Genomic DNA, 17,446 nt, shown 5'->3' with positions numbered 1-17,446 from the left:
GAACGGGCAACGTTTCGGTTCGAGACGAGAGTTTCTCTTTACTCCCCCACCCCCTCCCGACAACTAAACTGCCGGATAAGTTATAAGGGAAGCGAGGAAGCATTGTGATATCGCGCAACAACGCGTTTCAAAGGCGTAATAAGGATTTCCACGGATGGTTCGCCACGCTCTCTTCCCCGGATAATCCGTAAGAGTGCAGGGACGAGAAATCTTCGCCCCCTTCCAACGAGAGATCTTCGACGCGATCTTCGTTCGATCGGCTCTCTAACTTTAACGATTTTCCGATCATCCTCCCACGCGGAACCGAACTTTCCTTCGATCCTGTTACGGACGAGTCGAGATTTATCCGTCACTCATCGACACAGGCGTTTCCCAAGCTTCGACTCGGCTCGAGTTAACCGAGGAAAAGAAATAAGACGAATCTCTTTCCACCACAGAGAGAGAGAGAGAGAGATCACGACGGATTTATGTTCCCGCTCCCCCAATAACGTGCATTGCAACCGTGTTGGTGGATGGGAGGCAATAGATGAGTGTTCGTAAAATACTCTTCGACAGATGTCGTAACAAGTGGTATATTTCTCAAAGACGAGTGAACTGTGTAAGCGTTGGTTATACGCGTGTCTATAAGAAAGCAGGCAGAGTTTGGCTCGAATGAAATTGCTTTAAGTAATCACTTATAATAAAATATTCGAATAAATCGTTTGTTTATAGCTCGATTACAGTCGACCCAACCTCGGCCATTTAACATCACAATTAATTACGTCACGAACGATAAATTATCGAATTAACTCGTTAACATGTATCTTTATCCGTAACTTGGACTGTTAAATTTTGACAGCCCGACCCCACTCGCAACGAAACTTTTTTACAAGCGAAACTCGGAAAATCTCTTTCTGTTGCAAGTACGTCGAAATTATACGATTTTCGCAAACATCGACTAACTTAAGAGTGAAAAATATACAATATACACTGTCGATTAAACTCTCAAAAATAATCTTCTCGTCGTCCTGTATTCAAGCTTAAGAGAGGATTTTGCGAGCGATAATAAAACAGAAAGGATTTTCCAAACGAGGGACGATTTCTTGTTGGAATGATTTCGACGATTTTTACTCGGTTGAAAATAACGTCCTTTCGAGGTTTCGCGGAATTTTTGAGAGACGTGGACGGTTTAACCGGCGGGATTAAACGACGAGCGGAGGAGAAACACAATCGCCCGAGGCGTCCTTTGTCGTGCCTTGGCCAAATGTCAAATTCAAGGGCTCTCGCGAGAGAGCGTGCACGATCGAGCAAGAGGAGAATAGAGTGGAGGGAGGGGGGAAGAAATGGCGCAACACGCGAGAGGGAGAAGACGAAGAGTTTCCAAGGACTATGCGACGTCGACACGGTTGGGGAGAGAGGTCGGGGGATCGATATGCGAGCTGCCCGTAAATACACGGCTCCTTGCGAAACCGGGCCAAAACCACTGTGCGTTTCTTCCTCCCCAAACTCTTTTTTTCGCTTCCTTCCTTCGTTTTTCCTTCGCTCCACCGACGGATAAGAGTTGTTGTGCGCAGTCAGGATCCTTCCTCGAATCGCGTTAACGAGCTTCTTTCGTTATTTTTTTGTCTTTTCTTTCTTTCTTTCTTTCTTTTTTTGGAGAGAGAAGACGGTAAGAAGATCGCCATGCGGGTGAGGATACAATCTTCTTTGAAGAGGGTTCTTCCTCGTTTCTCTCATCCGCGCTTTCTTCCTCGAGTTGAAGATGAGAATACCGTACGATTTCCAAATCTTCTTTGAATCGCAACGTTCGTTTAAGACGATGTAAGAAAGCTTCCTCCGAGAGAGAGTCTCCTTTCCAACATTTGATAGAGAGAAGAAGAAAGTAAAAAGCGTGTATTTCTCTCGTATTCTCGCGTCGATCGGCAAAATTTCAATCAAGTTGAATTTCAATAATTTATCGTTCAGAACGATAATAATAAAGCGAATCAAATTCGAGCGTTTCAGCGACTGAGCATCTTAAATTTCTTTGCGCTCGATATATAAAATTCTTATAAAATCATTTAATTTAATAATAATGTAATTACATTCTAGAGACTCTTGTCGCTTGATTGGTAATCTTCTAAAATATACGAGTGCGAGTGATTAGAATTTTAGGGGGTATGGCTATCAATTACGAATTCTGTTGTTCCAATTTTTCAACTTCTTACACCTAATACTATATCCATCGCTGCTTTCATTCAATTCTAATATCCTTAATGAATACAATTAATCTCGTCTCTGAACAATTCAAAATCGATTTCATCTTCGCGAAACTATAACTTTTGCCATGTCCATCGTCTGCTCGAACATATTTCTTGATAAAGAAACCTAAGAAACCTAATTCGCAAGCTTTTAAAATTATCCACGAGGAAGCTTACCAATAATCCAAAAGTGCCAATAATAAAGCTATCCAAAACTCGAACAGAATCGAATTAGAAATTATAATCTACGAGAATCTCAAGATAGGGGAAGGGAACGCGATTAAACTCATCTGGATACCTGGCGTTCCACGTAGGAATAACGTGGCTAACTCGTCATAATAAACGAACACGAATTACATTTTGGATCGATCTAATTAGGGAGGAACGAAAAGCAAACTAAATTCGAAGATTAATTAAAAGGGTATATCGTTAAATAAATTCTTCGAAGAACACGAAGAACACCTTCACCTTCAGATCTAGAAGAAGAAGAAGAAGAGAACGTCTTTGGAATAAAAATTGGACATTCCTATGGACTGGCAAATGTGATTCTATAACGTCCATTCAACATCTAATCCTCCACAAATTAGAAACCGCACTGAAAGACAAGCTAAAAGGGACAAGAAAACGCAAAGCCTAATTTTCAAAGAACTGACAAATCAAATAATTTGATCACTTTCTACTTCCTCTACCCAAAAGCCCAAATATAAATAAAAAAGAGTTGGACACGCCGTGGCCTCGCATTCAACTTACTTGACTGCAACGAGTCACCAACTCTGTGCCATCAATGAAATTACGGATCGATCTCCACGCCTAATGGACGAGCATTCGTTAAGTTCACTTTTACAATTAAGTAAAGCAAGTTTTTACTTGGCTCAGTTTTTTCGACCAGTTTCCTTTTTTTAACGTGCGAATCGATATCGCGTCGAAAGGAGCCATTCCAACAAGACTAGATTTCGAGCGGCGATTAAAGCGGTGGCTCGTTCGCCTTTACAATCGGGGAGGGGGGGAAAGAAATGGCCGGAGAATTGCGAGTCGTTGGATATTTTTCTTCGAATCAAGTTTACAAAAGGAACAGGAGATACTCGTGTAAACGTCTGAAAACAGCTAATCGCAATCTTTTCGATATTCTCGAGAAAAACGAGATATATTTGAGATATATTTAATTCGTTCTTTATCAATTTGAACGACGTTGTCTGGAAGATTGGCAAGATTCTTTCGTAAGAAAGAAAGAATATTTCAAGCCGTGAACCCAATCCGCCGTTGTAAAAAGTTCATCATCATCGATACCCTGTTTTATTCGTGGTTCAATTTTTCGATCGCCTCCAACTCCGGTTGTTGATAGACCGCTCTCGAATCCGTCCGGAAGATAGAATTTCGAAAAAGATAAAAAAGAAAGAAAAAGAGGAGATTTCGTTGGGTGGAAATTGTTCAAACGAGACATGGTGGAACAGGGTTGGGAGGAAAAATTAACACAGGGGATTAAGGAATCTAAGGCCTTAATAAACGAGATGTTGTCGAAATGGCCGAGATAAAATTAAACAATTACCGGGTGGGACAAGCTTTCTCGAATCGAGGAGAAGGAAGGAAAAATGGAAATTGTCACGGAACACGTTCCTTTCCTTTTCTCGCGCGATCGTTCCACGAAAATGTATAATAAACGCGAATGGATATCGCGGTTGTTGGCGAGCGAGCACACACCTCGAACGCCGATGGGAATAAAGGTTAACGAAGCGAGCACGAAAATTTTAATTTATTTTTTTTCTTCGTTAAACGATCCCTATATTAAAGGAAATCCCCGTCTTCGAGGGAGATCTTTTTGCGGAGATTTCGACACCACAGAATTATTATCGAACGTTCGATCTGAGAGTTGCAATTAAATGGATTTTTCGGGTGAATATTCCTCTATATTCCGATCGATTAGATTAGACGATTATCCCTTCTCGAAAACTAATTACTTCTTCTCGATCAACCAATTACACTGGGATCTGATCGATCGAGGGGAAGAATTAATCATCTCGAGCCGATCGAATTTTTCTTCCTCCTCCCTCATCGAGAGAGCTTCGTCGCGCTACTTTGCAAATCTAATTTCATCCGATCCGGTTTACATCCGGTTGTCTCTCGAGAACCTCTTCCAACCTTCGAGGGATTAAAACCAGGATCTTTCCCCCGGTCTTAACGCGGTTCCGATATTCGAAAGCCCCGCGCTAATTGCGTCCAATTCCATTCCGTTATTACCCTGCGTCTCCATCGGCTCGAGGATTAACAGCCGCGCTACGAGGCGTCTCAAAGGATAGGAGGAGGCTGCTATAATCCTCGCGAAAGGGGACTTGTTCAAGCAAGGCAAGTACGTTCGTCTCACCTTTTTCTCGAAAAATTAATCCTTGCTTCGTTCGTTTCGCGGATCTTCCTCGTCGATTCGAAAACTTCGATTCGAAATCCAAGGAAAGCGAAGGAAATGACAATTGGAAAAGAAATTATGGGAAAAAATAGTTAGTTACGATTATAAATTTGATTATTAACTCGTGATCCTGGTGAGATTTTTGAAATCGATCACTCGTTTAATTCTGAAGATCAAAAGCCCCCTTAGATTAACAGAAAGTTCTCGAGAATTTTTCGGAATCATTCTTCCGACGAATTGGAAGGATCCTCGTTCGTTTCGGACAAGATTCTTTCGAGGAAGCGCGCGTGGCTGCGATAAGGCGCGTAACCGCGATAAATTCGCATCAACGAGGCGGAGAAACGAGAGGATGAATCAAGCATGGAACTCGTTCGGTTATTCTTTGGTGGGCGTCGATAAATTTTGCCCAACTTCGACGTTTAATCCCGATAATTCACACGAGGGAGGGGGGAGGAGGAGGAAACAGTTTGCCGGGCTATGAGCTTCCAATTTTCTTGAAAACTTTCCCGCCTTGAAGACGCGATCCCCGCCCGCTTTAAAATTCTATCCTCTAACGACTCTCGCCCTTCGTTTCTTTTACACCACAGTCTTGTCACCAGTCGCCGTGTAAAACGTTATCGTCCAATTTACGCATCTTCTGCCCGACGAAGTCTTCTTCTCCTTCCCTTCTTTCTTTACACTTTCAACCTACGTGTTCGTTTGTTTGGTGAACAACTCGTCAACTTTTCCAAAAAGTAACCATAACATGTGTTTGGCTCGATCGTTTAAGGGGAGAGGAGAATGGTTGTCGGGGTTCTTTATGCAAAAACTTCGTTTCAATCCCCATTGAATGGACGACAATAACTATCGAATGAAACACACAAACGGTGCGAGTATCGAGTTCGAATCTGTCGATTGGGCACGAAATAAAAATATATATCCTTAGACGAGCGAATAAAGGAAAAGATGGACGAGAGTTTCAATTTCGATTTTGGAGCAATTTGACGGCGGGCCGGAAAAGCCGGGTCACAAACGGTAGAGCAAAAAGCGAACGCGTTGTTGGAGCACGTTTCCGAATGCACACGAAGGGTTCAGAAACTGACCCGTTCCAAATTTCGCGTTTACTAAACCGCAGTTACTAGATTTCGCATCGATCGTGGCAGAAAAAAAGAGAGAGAGAGAGAAACGTTTCCCTCGCGTTTTTCCACGCGGCTCGCTCGAAACGAAGCGCAAAACCGATTATATCCACGTATTGTCCGTCGTGGAAAGTACGTTTTTTGTCAAAGTCGTGATCGAAAAAAAGCGAGGAAACTTCGAGGCCAAGAAACTTCGTCCCAAACAAAGGAGAGAGGGAACAAAGGTTGATGATACAACGATTAATCGACACGAAAAGGATGGATTTATTTCGCTCGAGGAAGGATGAGAGAGCAGAGAATTTTTGAAATCGATTACGAAATGGTCCGTTTAATACAGCGATATCCGATCAACAAGGATCAATTGCCCGACCGCGTTTAATTAACCAATTCCGATATCGTCCAATCGACAACCGTTCCATTATGCCCATCATTTTTTCCTCTTTTTTTTTTTTTTTTTTTTTTACCAACGAAAAACGGACGGGCTTTCCGCCGAATTTTAATCGACGCGCGGAAAACGCGTGTCACTCTTTTTCTCGAGAAAAGTCGTATCGAGAGAGAAAGGAAATGATTCGTCCGTGCGAGAGCGATGGAAAGCAATATCCGGCTTAATAGGAGAATCTTAACCCTCTGCGGAGACTCTCGCTCACCTCACTTTGAAACTTGCTCGATAGATTCATATATACTTTATATAAAATCAACCGCTTAATCACTTAGTTCGGCAATTCTCGTCCTCCGAAAACATCCGCCTAAATGGAGAGCTGCATAACGTCAAACGACATATTGTGAAAATGCATCCCGGCAATTGTTGCATGAAATTTCGTACAAAGCAAAATTACGAAGACTTAAGAAATTACTTAAGAAATTATCTTCGTAAAGATACATTAAAACGTGTTTAATCATTTTAAGTTAGAAATTAGTAAGAGATTCACCAAAAACCGCTATGAAACCGGCCTCGAGCGCAAAGGATTAATCGATATCTTCGATTCTTCCGAGGGGGAAATTCGCTTGTCGTGCAAACCAGATCAAGCACCGTGCGAAGATTCCTTGAAGCGCTAACAAAACGCTAGTTAAAAGGCTCCTCTAGTCTTCTTAAAATCGCCAACAGTGTTCGAAATCGATCGCCGGATCGATCTTTCAGTATTCGACTTGTTAATTTTGACTTTCTATATAATAAGTGAATAAAGAGTTCAAGCAGATTCGATTACTCGACGTTTTTCTTTGTTTCCTAAGTTTCAAATTTGAGAGAGAGAGAGAGAGAGAGAAGTGTGTCTGAAGAACACCAAATGACACTCTTCTCCCCGGCTATTTATTTTCTTGGAATCACTTTTAAACGAAATCCTTTTTAAAAAAAAACTCTCTTCGACTATTTTCGCTTCCGTGTTATCTGGATCCTGGAAAAACGGCTAAGAATCTCTTAAGACCTCGAGATCCTCGATTCTCGAGGATTATCACTTTTTGCACTTTTGATCGATGATGGGGAAAAAAAGAAAAAAGAGATCGTTTTCCGCCACGCCTCATTGTTCGCCAAACCGAGACGAGGCATTCAACAAGTAAACTCTTCGATCGAACGATCTCAACTTGCTCCAACTGGAAGGAAGGAAACCACCCTCATTTGAAATCCATTTTCCAAGTCAAACATCGAGACAAACTCCGCCCCAAGGAGTGGATACATCTGCCTTAATTATGAGCTGCTTGGCAAATATAAAAATTTCAGCCGTTTCCAAGCCGGATATCTACCAAGAGAACTCGTAGAATTCATTGGCAAACTTGGCCAAACTTGTCGAGTAAAACTTGCAGCAACTCGTGATCCGCCTTTCCGAGCTTCGTTCGCGATATTTACAACGATGCGACTCGACGCGAGTTGAATAAATACGAATTTAATTGACCGAATTTGCTAATCTCGTCCATATAAGTCTGTCTCCTCGAAAGATTTATGCGAAATGGAACTCTTCCGTTCCGTTCTTGGAGACGCTTCTAATCCTTCTTCAAACCTGAGGGTGTAGCGTGGAAGAATACAGGAGAGTACGGGAGAAGCTAAGAAAAATGTAAATTTATTCCTCTCGTCGGGTGAGGACAAGCAAGATGCATTTTCGGGTCGCGTGACGATAGAGAAAATCCTAACCCTCTTTCGCGCTGCTACTTTCCGAGGTTAACGAAGGACCCTCCTTGCCTGGCAACTTGAGAGACTGATAATGAGGCCTGTTGTTCACGAAGACTCTGACGATGTCTAAATACTTGGCGAAAATGCGTACACTCGTTCTCCCCCTTCCTACCAATCTGTTTCGCGCGGACAACTTGAAAATGTCTCAACGTTGAAACGTTTTCGCGATCGTGTTTAAAAAAAAATTAATTAATTCGCGAATTAAAAATCGCGTTTATTCACTCGATCGGCGAACACGAAAGGTTAAATAAAAATTAGAGGAGAAGGCGAAGGCGGAAGTGGTTTCCCGAGACGTGTCGACTACGAGACTTTCCCCTCCCCCCCTCCCCTCCCCCGTCCCTGTCCCCACGACTCGATAATTATCTGGAACGTAAGGGTTGAACAGCGTCGGTTCGTTAAATCCGGCGTGTACGCAAGAGTTGAAGGAGAGTCAAGGGTGCACGTGCACCACGAGTTTTCCCGCGGGATTGTGGCCAAGTTGCGAGGAGAGGACTCGGTCTGGTATGCCTCCGCTCGCCTCTTCTTCGTCGAGCGAATTACGTCTCGCGAGTCGACAATGAAAGAGACCGAGCGGAAATGGAAGTGTACGCATGTATTACGAGTTAATGGGTCAAACTGGGAATACTCGATCGTGCGCTTAATACGGATCAGTTTGAAAAATGTAATGATTTCGCGTAAAAAAAACGAGTGCATCGATAATTTCGAAGCAATTAAAACGCGTATTGTAACGCGTATTAACGGACGGTACGAATAATTTTGATAATGAAATATTTTTTTCTAGAATTTTCAATTTTAAAATGTAAATTTTTAGCAAATTTACTTGTCACGCGATTTTATATATTTTATAATTGATATATACCGACGCCAGAATCATGTATAGAAAGTAATTTTAAAATTGAATATTGTTATAAATATACCTGTCAAAGATTTCATTTAGTCGTCGAAAACGTGAATACTACATTTTACGTTTCATTCATTCTAAAATATTACGTGTTAGCGTATTATCGTTATTATATTTCATTCTATTTATTTTCTTCTGAAAGTGAGCATTTCCATTATGTTAGCCGACTTATGTACAATATGACGCAAGGTCACGTTTATCCTTCGAGACTCGGCCGTATTTCTATACCGTATTCAGTCAGCAAACACATAACTGTTTCAGTTAAATACAACCACCCTCGTAAATATTCTTACTGTAACGACGCAATTGCGCAGCGAACAATTAACGAGAACAAAATGTTATTCGAATACGTTATAGTATTAAGTGAGCAAGTTTCAAAAGAGTTTCGTTTGAACTACTAAAACAAATCATTGTTAATACGAATTATGTTTGCTTGCGCAAAAGCAATAATTTACAATTGTGCCATTAAAATCCGTGGTCGATATTCCGAAAGCGAGATTTTCAAACACAATGCTTAGAAACGCAAACAAAATTTCTATCGATGAAATACGAAGCATCTTCCATTGTTACGATTACAAAAAACGACGCGTTATTTCGCGCAAATTAATTTTCCACCCAACTAACCTCAAAATATTTACTTCTATAACGAGTCTTGATTCTTCTTTGCGCGAAAACGATCGTGTATTTATTTTGTTGCTACTACTTTAAAAACTTTAAATAATTTGATAATTTTACGCGATACGCGCATAAAAATAAGGAATACGTAAGAAACGATATAATATAAAAATGTAACTTACCGGTGGCGACAGTAAGAGCGATCAGCAAGCAAAAGATCGAAATGGAGAAGATACCGCGTCGATCCATGCTTCTTTACAGAAGAATACAGCTCGTAGCACGTTGAAAGTGGATCACTTCATCGCCACTCGGAAGAAAAGTGTCAGAAACAAGAAAATATACACGCGCACACGTGAACAATACGAAATATTACGAACAGTGATAACGGAAGAAAAACGTCGCGCGAACTCACAGGCTTGATGGTCGAGCGTGTACTGACAGGTCTCCGTAGCGTCGCGTGCTCCCACCACCTGATCCCCACTCCGACCAATCGCAATTCCCTCTCCAGCTTCCTCCTTTGCCCCGCGACGAGCATAAGTTCTTCCTCGTCCGACCAACTATGTGTTTTCTCTACTGAAACTACTGGCACGGTCTATCGCGTCACTGCTTACAGCTCTCAACAATCGATGGCGCTATTTTCATCATAAAATATAAACTTTTAAAATTAGGAGGTTAATTAAAGACAATTACAAATTGATTAACAAATAAAGGATTAATATATACCGCTTTGTGTTTCGAAATCGAATTATTAACCGGATATTAAATTAAGGAAAATTTCGCTGCAAAACGTGTTCGCGTTTGCGAATATCGAGTGTAATTTTTCCACGAACCAACGTTTCGAAAACACAGGAAGAGAAAAGTTTATATAACGTTACATTAATACCAACTCACAATCTCGATCGAGGAATGCACGTTTTCAGAGGTTAATCTGCTTACGTTAGATGAAAATTGTTCGAATAAGCATGATTTAAATTTGCATTAGTATACGTGTTTCAAATGTTCGAATGAAATTTTATTCTTTATTTATGAGATAGCCATTTCCCGTCAAATGCAAGTAAATTCCTATTAACTTGTAAAATGGTTAACGTGAAATAAAATTGTATCTCGATATGAAATAAACTGTTATTCGAATAAAAAATTGATTCAATAGCAGAACATATAAATATAAATACGTACGTATAAATCGATCCTTTTTTCACGTAGTTTCTCCCTCCCCCCTCCCCTGTGTTTGTTATACGAATAACAAATTTTTCTCTAATTCGCTAGATTATCTATGTGTTTGCTTTTGATCATTTTTCTTTCAAATTTTTTTCTTTCGAATCAAACAATTAGACGTAAAAACAATAACAAATAAAAAGAAATGAATTTGATGTAATACTTTACATCGTACGTTTGACCTAATAAATTACGACGTAGATACGACGTAGTATTCGAGGCAAGAAATCTGAACTAATATCGAAACGATGAGGACGGTCGCTACATTCAAAATGGCAGAGTGAGAAAGATGGGAGGGAAAAATGGATTGATGAACGAGTATGAACAAGACAGACAGGCAGCTCATACGCTACAAGAAAATAAAAGAAGCAAACGACTCGCTTCCCAACGTGATATATTTCGCGCACGACAAAGGCAATAACATTGATTTATTATTTCTTCGTGGACAAGAAAAAGATAAGAGATCGGACATACAAGAAGGGAACAGAAACTTTATATCGAGAGAGAGAGAGAGAGAGAGAGAGGGAAAGAGAGTTAAAGATTCGAAAAAAATCGAAGAAAATTTCTTCCTTTATTTTCTTCTCTCCTTAAATTGAAATATAATTGAAAATTTATTCGTTATATATAAGCTGGAACACGGTTACCACGCTCTATTCTCAGAGGATCGATTCAAGTTTTCTTGACAGATTCTCTATAATCTCGTTTGAATGACATAACGCTTCGATCTCGCGTTGACACGAAAAATAAAAATGATGGGATAAAAACATCGTTTTTCTCTTTTTCTTCTTTTTCTTTTTTTCTTTTTTTTTTTTTTTTTTTTGCTTCGGAAAAATAAATCTATAAAATCTGTTTCCAAATAGATTTTCTATCGGTAACCTCCTCTCGATTGGCTATTGTTATTGTAGAAAATAACAGATATATATATATACATATCGAGTGTTCGATTTATACGATTGAAAACAGGAGAATGAAATTAATTCACTGCTCTATAACTTTATTTTAGAGGATAATTAATTAATTCTATCACACGGGGATAGACGCCCGGTTTTAATCGGTTTATAATCAAAACAATAACCGTCGGATTTTCATTCGCGCATCGTTGTAAATAGAATTTATTGAAATTCGTCGGCTTTCCATAGTTTGATCATTTTCGTAACCGCAATAGTTACCACCATTTCCGTTAAAGCTTCAATATTGTTTCATCGCCCCGTAATATTTATCCATCTCCGTTCATCGATCGGTGTCCAATTAAACAACCGTTTAAACGATTTCTTTCCAACGATATAAAATTCATTTCATATCAAATCCGGGGAACGATTAAAAATTGACTTTCAATAATTGATCGAGTAGGAATATAATTGGTAATGCAATATGTAATTAGCCACATTGTAAACGTGCATTTTGAACTCACGTTGTCGGCCGTTGCGTTACCACAGGGCAGATTGTAAACGAGAATCATGTGCCAATTATCGTCCTTGCTGTGTTATTATTGCGTCCGCGTAAAATCAAGTGCATTCCATATATATATATATATATATATATCGCGTTATTTAATTACATCGCTTCACGATATGATTTAATTAATAGATCTATCATCGATATACACGTATATCGTATAACACCAGCTTTTTATTGTTGTTAATAATTGACCGATAATACGAACATATGCACACTGGTTGGCGAAACGTTGACCAACACTACTTACCGATTGCAACGCTAAACGTGTTCAAGATCCGAAGCTTGATTATTCTCAAGCGTTTCAATACGTTGCCTCTCTTCTTGGGAGATTCTCTTCGCCGTAAACGAAATCGAATTCGAGCGTTTATTAATAGGAATAACTACTTTTCCAATTTTTCACACGCTTGTTTCAGTGAAACGAAAGTTAATGGCCCATCATCGTCACTGAGTGGGATGCGCACATAATAATTCGAATAATTTCCCTTATCAGATGGAAAAGTTCAAAAATGGGAATGTGAAGGAAACGGAGGAGGAAGTAAAGATGAAGGGGAGAAACCGAGTTGAGATATTTAGGTTGAGACAGGTCTCAAAGAAGGGGGGGGGATTGGACGAAACTAATTATACTTACATCAGCGCGCGCGCGCGCGCGCACAGAGTGTGTGTGTTAAACGAGGTGGTGGCCAGGCCAGGACGAAGTTACTTCTCCCTGCTGCTACGTAACTTCTCCTATCGCGCCCCAGCCCTGCAACCTACAACTTCCGGCTTATTCCAACCCTATGTCTGGACGATCCGTCCAACTTTCGGAACGTGTTCCCCGTTACGCCAGGGACGAATATTTCCGCTCCGAGCGTAAGACTGGAAAGCAAACGGTATGTATAAGCTTAGGTGGCGCTTCTGTCGCGTTTATCTTTTGCTCCGACAGAAGAAGGGGACTCAGGAGTAGGAGAGTGGGAGGGAAGGAAAGGGAAGAGAAGGGTAAGGGGGAGGGGACAAAGGACATTCGCGCCGTGGAATTAAGCTCGTTTATCGTCCGGTTGAGACCGACTCATCAGGATTTAATATTCCGCTCTTTTTTTTCCTTTTTTTTTTCTATTTCTATTTCTGTCGTCGGAGGGATAATAGCATAGAGAGGAAACAAAAAAGAAAAAAAAAAGGAGAGGAGAAGAAAGAGAATGCTAGAAGAGACGGTAATTAAGAAATTGATGGGACGACCCAATTTTTTCCCCCAACCTTTTTCGCTCCTATTTTTCTTTTTTCACGACAAAAGGAAACCCGGACTTGTGTATAAAAGCGCGCGTCGCGGTGTTTCTGAATATTCAGCGAATCCTCATTAAATGCAAAGGAGCTACGAAACCGGAAGGAGCGTCCTCTGGCGGAGAGTTTTCGAACTAAATAGAAAAGTTTCTACCCGCCTGAAGCTCGCTCGCCACTTTCCATAACTACTCTCTCCTTGCTCTCCGTAAAACAGTCCATCCGTGTTCAATGGACTCGGCGAAATATTCGGATACACGTTATTCGTTGTTCCCATCCATCCTTCCTTCCTTCCTTCCTTCCTTCCTTCCTTCCTTCCTTCCTTTCTCGCGTTTATTCGCTCTTTGTACGAATCAAAAATTTAATTTCGTGCGCGACGTTTCGTGCACGAAAGAGGGCGTTTCTCGAACCCGAGCTAAATACGCATCATGACTCTCTTTATGCAAACCGTCTCATTTATACCTGATGAATTATTTACCTTGTTCCCGGTTCGCGTTTTACGCCTATTTAGCAAAACTTGCCCGAGATATCCTCATCCGAGGAAACCTCATTCCTCCATTCCTTGGAAAACGACGATCCACTCCACGATTCTCGACATTGATTCAAAAACATTCCCTGAATAAGTTGGATGGAATAATCGGTGTCGATATCGGTGTTGTTATTAGCAGGGATCGAAAGATTTCCCGAGATCAAGAATATACATCCCTCTCTTTGAACGATCCCCGTTATCCGACGATGCGTTAAACGGGAGAGGAGGAAAGTTTCTTCGGCGGAATAAAGAAAGGGTGTGTTGTCTGAAGTGGAAGTTTGAGCCGCATCGCTGTCTTGCCGGGTCAGCTAACTTCCGGTTACTCTACTTTCGACTAACGACCCATCTAACTTCGGGATGCTCAAAGAGTGAACCGGAACGTCTGTCGCAATGCCGGCGACGATGCAATTACTCGAGCGTGCCTCGCCTCCCCCCCACCCCAATTGCGACTAGCAATTTCGAGAGATGGCGTTAACGAGAGCCCCGCTGGAAAAGGATGCGCGGCGATCTTAATGAAATTGTCAAGGGTCGCGTCATTTCTCGAATTTTGCGATCGCCGTTTCTGTTTTATTTGCCGGAGAGGAGAGAAGAGAAAGAAGAAAGGGAGGAGAAAGAAAGGAAACCACGGCGTTAGATATCTATGATATCTAGGGATGGAAATTATTTATTTTGTTCGAGATAATAATAAACATCCCGGTGAAATTTCGTTCTGTAATTCACTATTAGCTTATACTGGCCACAGGTCGGCTATATACGGGAATGTATAATTCGTAATAAGTTGCCGATGAGATGAGATTAGTTGGCTCGGTCACGCGAATTCTAATCTTATCGATCGAGTCCATCCATCGCGTGACCACAAAACAACGAGATAAGAAGAAGTAATCTTCTCTTACATCTTTAACTCATTCAAGATGCCATACGTTTAATTTAGGTTAATTTAGAAAAATGTAGAAAATTTCCACAACCGTTACGTGAATCAATAATGAAAAGAAACAACGACGATTACTTTTTGATTTTTTCGCCTGTTCAATTCTTATCAAAAACATCCATCTATATACGAAAATATAATTTACGTTGTGGCTATACGAATTATATTCTATTCTGTAAATGTATACTCGCCAAATATCTGCTTTTTAAAAATTTTACACGCAGCCCCTCCTTCGACAACATCACATGAAACGAGAACAAAGTCTCGTTTAATTAGATCAGCATTTAACCGGATCCGTTTTTTTTAATTGGGCGTCTCGTATGAAAAAGCGAGGGATGAGCTCGTATGAGAAAATAGAGAAGGAAAAAAGAGGCGGAAGGTGAGAGGTCTCGAGAGAGGTGGATAAAAGGTGTGGCCGGTCCATACGAAGGTCTCGATACCATACTGGCGGTGTCTCGGGACCATTTGTGGACGTTTCGAGGCATTAGGCGAGGCGGCGGTTGCAATTAACACCCGCAAAGTCCATTACGGGACTCCACCCTCCTTGTTTTTCCGAGTATCGGCGAGGAAATCGTTAACCCGAGGAAATCCTCCGATTGAAGCTTGGCAAAAACGCGAATCCCCAAATAAATCGAGACACGGGATATCGGGATATCGGTGAAAATTACATTGGCTCCTTTCTCCCTTCCGATTTTAAACTCGAAGGAGGAGTATTCCATCGAAGAGATGAAACTCTTGCTCCGAGTTCCATATTTCGGCCGGCCACTGACGACTCCCTGTCCTTTTGTCCTCGAAACAATCCGACCAGCAAGAAACTCGGCACGAGAACTATTCGAATAATCTCAGCCTGGGAGGAAAAAACGAATTTCTTGCCCGGCCGAGTGAAAAATCGAAAGGGAGGAGATGTTTCTCGAGAAGTTGGTCAGAGATCGAGCGATAAGTTCGATTTGTCGCGAGATTACGAGGAGAGAGAGGAAAGTGGAGTGGTGGTAGATAATGGCGAGTCGGTTAACTGGATGGAGGAGAAAAAAAAAGGAGAGAGAAACGATCGATCCTTTTTCTTCCTTTCTCTACAGAGTTAAACCGCGACTTGACGCGTATCTCTCTCTCTCTCTCTCTCTCTCTCTCTCTACATATATGTATATATCCTTTATTTCTCCATTCAATTCTGGTCGACGCTGGTCGATTGATACCGCTCAGGAGAATCCAATATCAGCAGCGCCTTTTGATCGATGGAACATCTCCAGCGGAGATTGGTTGATTTTTGGGAGAAGGAAAGAAGGTGAATTTTCGTGGTTACATCTTATCCAGTACGACGACGGTGTCCATCGCTTTTCGATTTAAAACACGGGATTTGGACGTGGTTCGCGGTGGACGAGAGGAGAGGCACGCCCCTCCTCGGTTAAAACAGATATTTACGGAACAATTGTTTACCCAACGGAGCGAAACAGTGACAAAATTAAACCGATATTAATTCCATTCCCCCATGTTCAAAGGATACACACCGTTTGTAAACCGTTATCGAATTATTCCATCGGTTTCTTTGTCCTGCAATTTCGATTTGAATAATAACGCGTTACCGCGCGAGTCGTTGATTAAAATTTGTCGAAAACGGGCAAACAAACAAATTTTCGGAGCACAATCGCGGATGGGATGGAAAAATCCTCGTTTTCGATTCTCTCTCCCCGTTTCCTCTCTTTTTTTTTTCTTCCTTCCCATCCTCCATTCCCATCGTCCCGAAGGTCGAGTTAACATAAAACATACGCGTAGAACGAGTTCAAGCTGACGCGACAGTTTCGTTACCACCGGTTCGTTAGGAATTTTACGAAGATTCGACCGATCGGTAAAAAAAATTCCTACGCGTCGTTAATCCCCGTTTCTCTCTCTCTCTCTTTCTACCTTCTCTCCTCGTCCATCCCTATTGTCGCGTATAATTAAACGTGGCTTGGAAGAATCGAGGCGAATTTCGAATAACGAAGGTAGGGGATAATTCTTCGATCGCGAATTATCCACGTATCTTTTCATCATTGTATCTTTTCGCCCATCAAGAAGAGATGGTTCGTTTGGAAATTTCGATTTAGACGGATGATCCAACGCGAAGATTCGAGGGACAATTGACGATGCAGCTGCGTGTGACAGTTGAACGGGGTCGCCTACTCTATTCTACTCGATCACTCCGCGATGATGCCTTTTCGACATTCACCTATGGAATGGAATTCCACTCCTCTCTCGTTTCTCCTCCTCCGCGAAATCGGTTAATTTCAACGCGTCCCTCACCTTTCATTTTTCCCTTACTTTGGATGTGGAAGCACGATCATATTTCACGCTTTCCAATTACCTCTCTCTCTCTCTCTCTCTCTCTCTCTGTTCCATTTCGATGCTCGGATCTTTCCATTTCCACAATCCTCTCTCGTTTCTTCTCTTACCTTTGTCTTCCGCCCGAAATCTCTTCCGCTCTGATTCGTAACATCGTTACTTTTTTTTTCCACGAGGGAAGATCACTCGTTTCATTACGTGTACGAAGATAAGACGCGGCAGAGACGAAGCGGAGGGAAGAAATGGTACGAACGAAGTATGACGCGCGATGACGCGCAACGTTGCATCGATTTAATTGTGACGAGAGTAGCCGTGGCCGGCGGCACGCACTCGAGCGTGT

General features: G+C 41.5%; 1 protein-coding gene across 1 annotated transcript in view; it reads right to left on the bottom strand.

The window, feature by feature from the left end:
- Positions 1 to 9,845, bottom strand: part of LOC100869679 (uncharacterized) — a 136,135-nt gene extending 126,290 nt beyond the window's left edge. Inside the window, exon 1 of the mRNA XM_086905109.1 lies at positions 9,592 to 9,845. Within this exon, the coding sequence (XP_086761235.1) occupies positions 9,592 to 9,658 (67 nt within the window). The 5' untranslated portion in view covers positions 9,659 to 9,845. The remainder of the gene's footprint in view (positions 1 to 9,591) is intronic.
- Positions 9,846 to 17,446: the final 7,601 nt, after the last annotated feature.

Source organism: Apis florea, unplaced genomic scaffold (genome assembly GCF_048593485.1).
Source record: "Apis florea isolate Af1SG1 unplaced genomic scaffold, ASM4859348v1 contig_2350_pilon, whole genome shotgun sequence".
NCBI classification, from domain to species: domain Eukaryota; kingdom Metazoa; phylum Arthropoda; class Insecta; order Hymenoptera; family Apidae; genus Apis; species Apis florea.
This window is presented reverse-complemented; position numbering and strand designations above follow the sequence as displayed.